Source organism: Chrysochloris asiatica, unplaced genomic scaffold, assembly GCF_000296735.1.
Source record: "Chrysochloris asiatica unplaced genomic scaffold, ChrAsi1.0 scaffold00673, whole genome shotgun sequence".
NCBI lineage: Eukaryota > Metazoa > Chordata > Mammalia > Afrosoricida > Chrysochloridae > Chrysochloris > Chrysochloris asiatica.
Window position 1 is genome coordinate 126304 of NW_006409191.1, and position 1775 is coordinate 128078.

General features: G+C 38.1%; 1 protein-coding gene across 1 annotated transcript; it reads left to right on the forward strand.

Annotated features, from left to right (window-relative positions):
- Nucleotides 1–994: 994 nt before the first annotated feature.
- LOC102818501 (olfactory receptor 7G2-like) lies at nt 995–1774 on the forward strand (the record flags this gene model as incomplete). Its single annotated transcript, XM_006877919.1, has 1 exon — nt 995–1774. A coding segment is annotated over exon 1 (759 nt), but the record flags the coding sequence as incomplete, so codon positions are not given.
- Between the last annotated feature and the right edge of the window lies 1 nt (nt 1775).

Sequence of the window (1775 nt, forward strand, 5' to 3'; positions counted from 1 at the left end):
CATCCTTTTCTGAGGACAGATCTTCTAACTACATTATTCAACATCAAGGACATATGTCAAGCATCATTACTCGGGAATGCCAGCCAGGTAACCTAGACTCCCTTATATAATGTTCCTTAATGAAGAATGGGTTTCACTACAGGTTCATCCAGGGAAAGTTGTAACAAGAATTCCTGCTGCTGTTGTTGTTAGGTGCCATAGAATTGGTTTGGACTCATAATGACACAAAATATTAACAGAATGAAAAATGCCTGAGCTTGTGCCATCCTTAATATCATTGGTATGTGTGAATCTATTCTTGCTCATTTTTATAGTTACTGTATCAATTTATGCTGTTCAAGTCCTCCTGATCTCACAGGATTAAGGGTGAGAGCACATGCATTAAATGATTGGAGCCAATCTTCCATGAACTCCTACCAAACTGTCTGCCATCTTCCTGACAAGTTCCCTTTGATCTACAAACCAGTCTCAAAGAGCTCTAATTCTACCAATCACTTACTCGGTCTCCTCAAAGACAGGGACCACTTTCCTTTCTGTCCTTTCTCATGTGTGATGATGACTACTATAGAATTCTCTAATATTTAGTTGCATTTACGTGGTGAAAAGGCAGGAGGATTTACCAGTTTTATCTTATTTCTGCTTTTTAACATGCATTATGTCATGTCTGTGTGCAGCTCTGATCAAGAATAAACATGGAGTCTGAAAAAGACACATTACATTACTACCCGAGTCCTTCTTTTTCACTTAATAAAACTGAAACCATTTTAAATGATCATAAAGCAGAGCTAGTATAATTTTAAAATAATAATAATCAGACCAGCCTGACACCCCATTCCAGCATAACATTTGCATATAGTTATAACAGATTCCGGTCTTTTAAATAATAGCATGCAGCCAGAGGACATAATATTTCCAAATACTTCTCCCTTCTTTTCCATGTGATGTTTTCCTGAGAAATGCAATTAAACATTTGATTATCTTCTCATCTGTCTTTTCTATCAGTTTCATCAATAATATGGAACCCAGAAATCAAACAGGTGTTTCAGAATTCTTTCTCCTGGGACTGACAACAGATCCAGAAATGCAGCCCCTCATCTACAACATCTTTCTGATCATGTACCTGGTCATCATCCTGGGAAACCTACTCATCATCCTTGCTGTCAACTCTGACTCCCACCTCCACACACCCATGTATTTCTTTCTTTCCAATCTGTCATTAACTGACATGGGTTTAAGTACAACTATAATCCCAAAGATGCTGATGAACATACAAACACAAAAACAGTCTATCACTTACATTGGCTGCCTCATACAGGCATGTGCTGTCCTCATGTTTGGAGGTTTTGAAAACTGTCTTCTTGCAATAATGGCCTATGACCGATATGTGGCCATTTGCTGCCCACTGAGATACTCAGTCATTATAAACCCTCGTCTCTGTGGCATGCTGGTTATATTCTCTTTGTTCACTAGTATTGTGAATGCCCATCTACATACTCTATTGCTTTTGAAATTGTCCTTCTGTAAACACTTGGAAATTCCTAATTTCTTCTGTGAACTTGCTCAAGTTATCAAGCTTGCCTGTTCCAATACCCTTATCAATGACATCCTGCTATATGTTATAAATTTCATGTATGCTGGTATTCCTCTCTTTGGGATCATTTTCTCTTACATTAAAATTGTCTCCTCCATTCTGAAAATGCCTTCAGCTGGGAAATACAAAGCATTTTCCACCTGTGGGTCTCACCTCTCAGTTGTTTCCTTATTCTATGGAACAG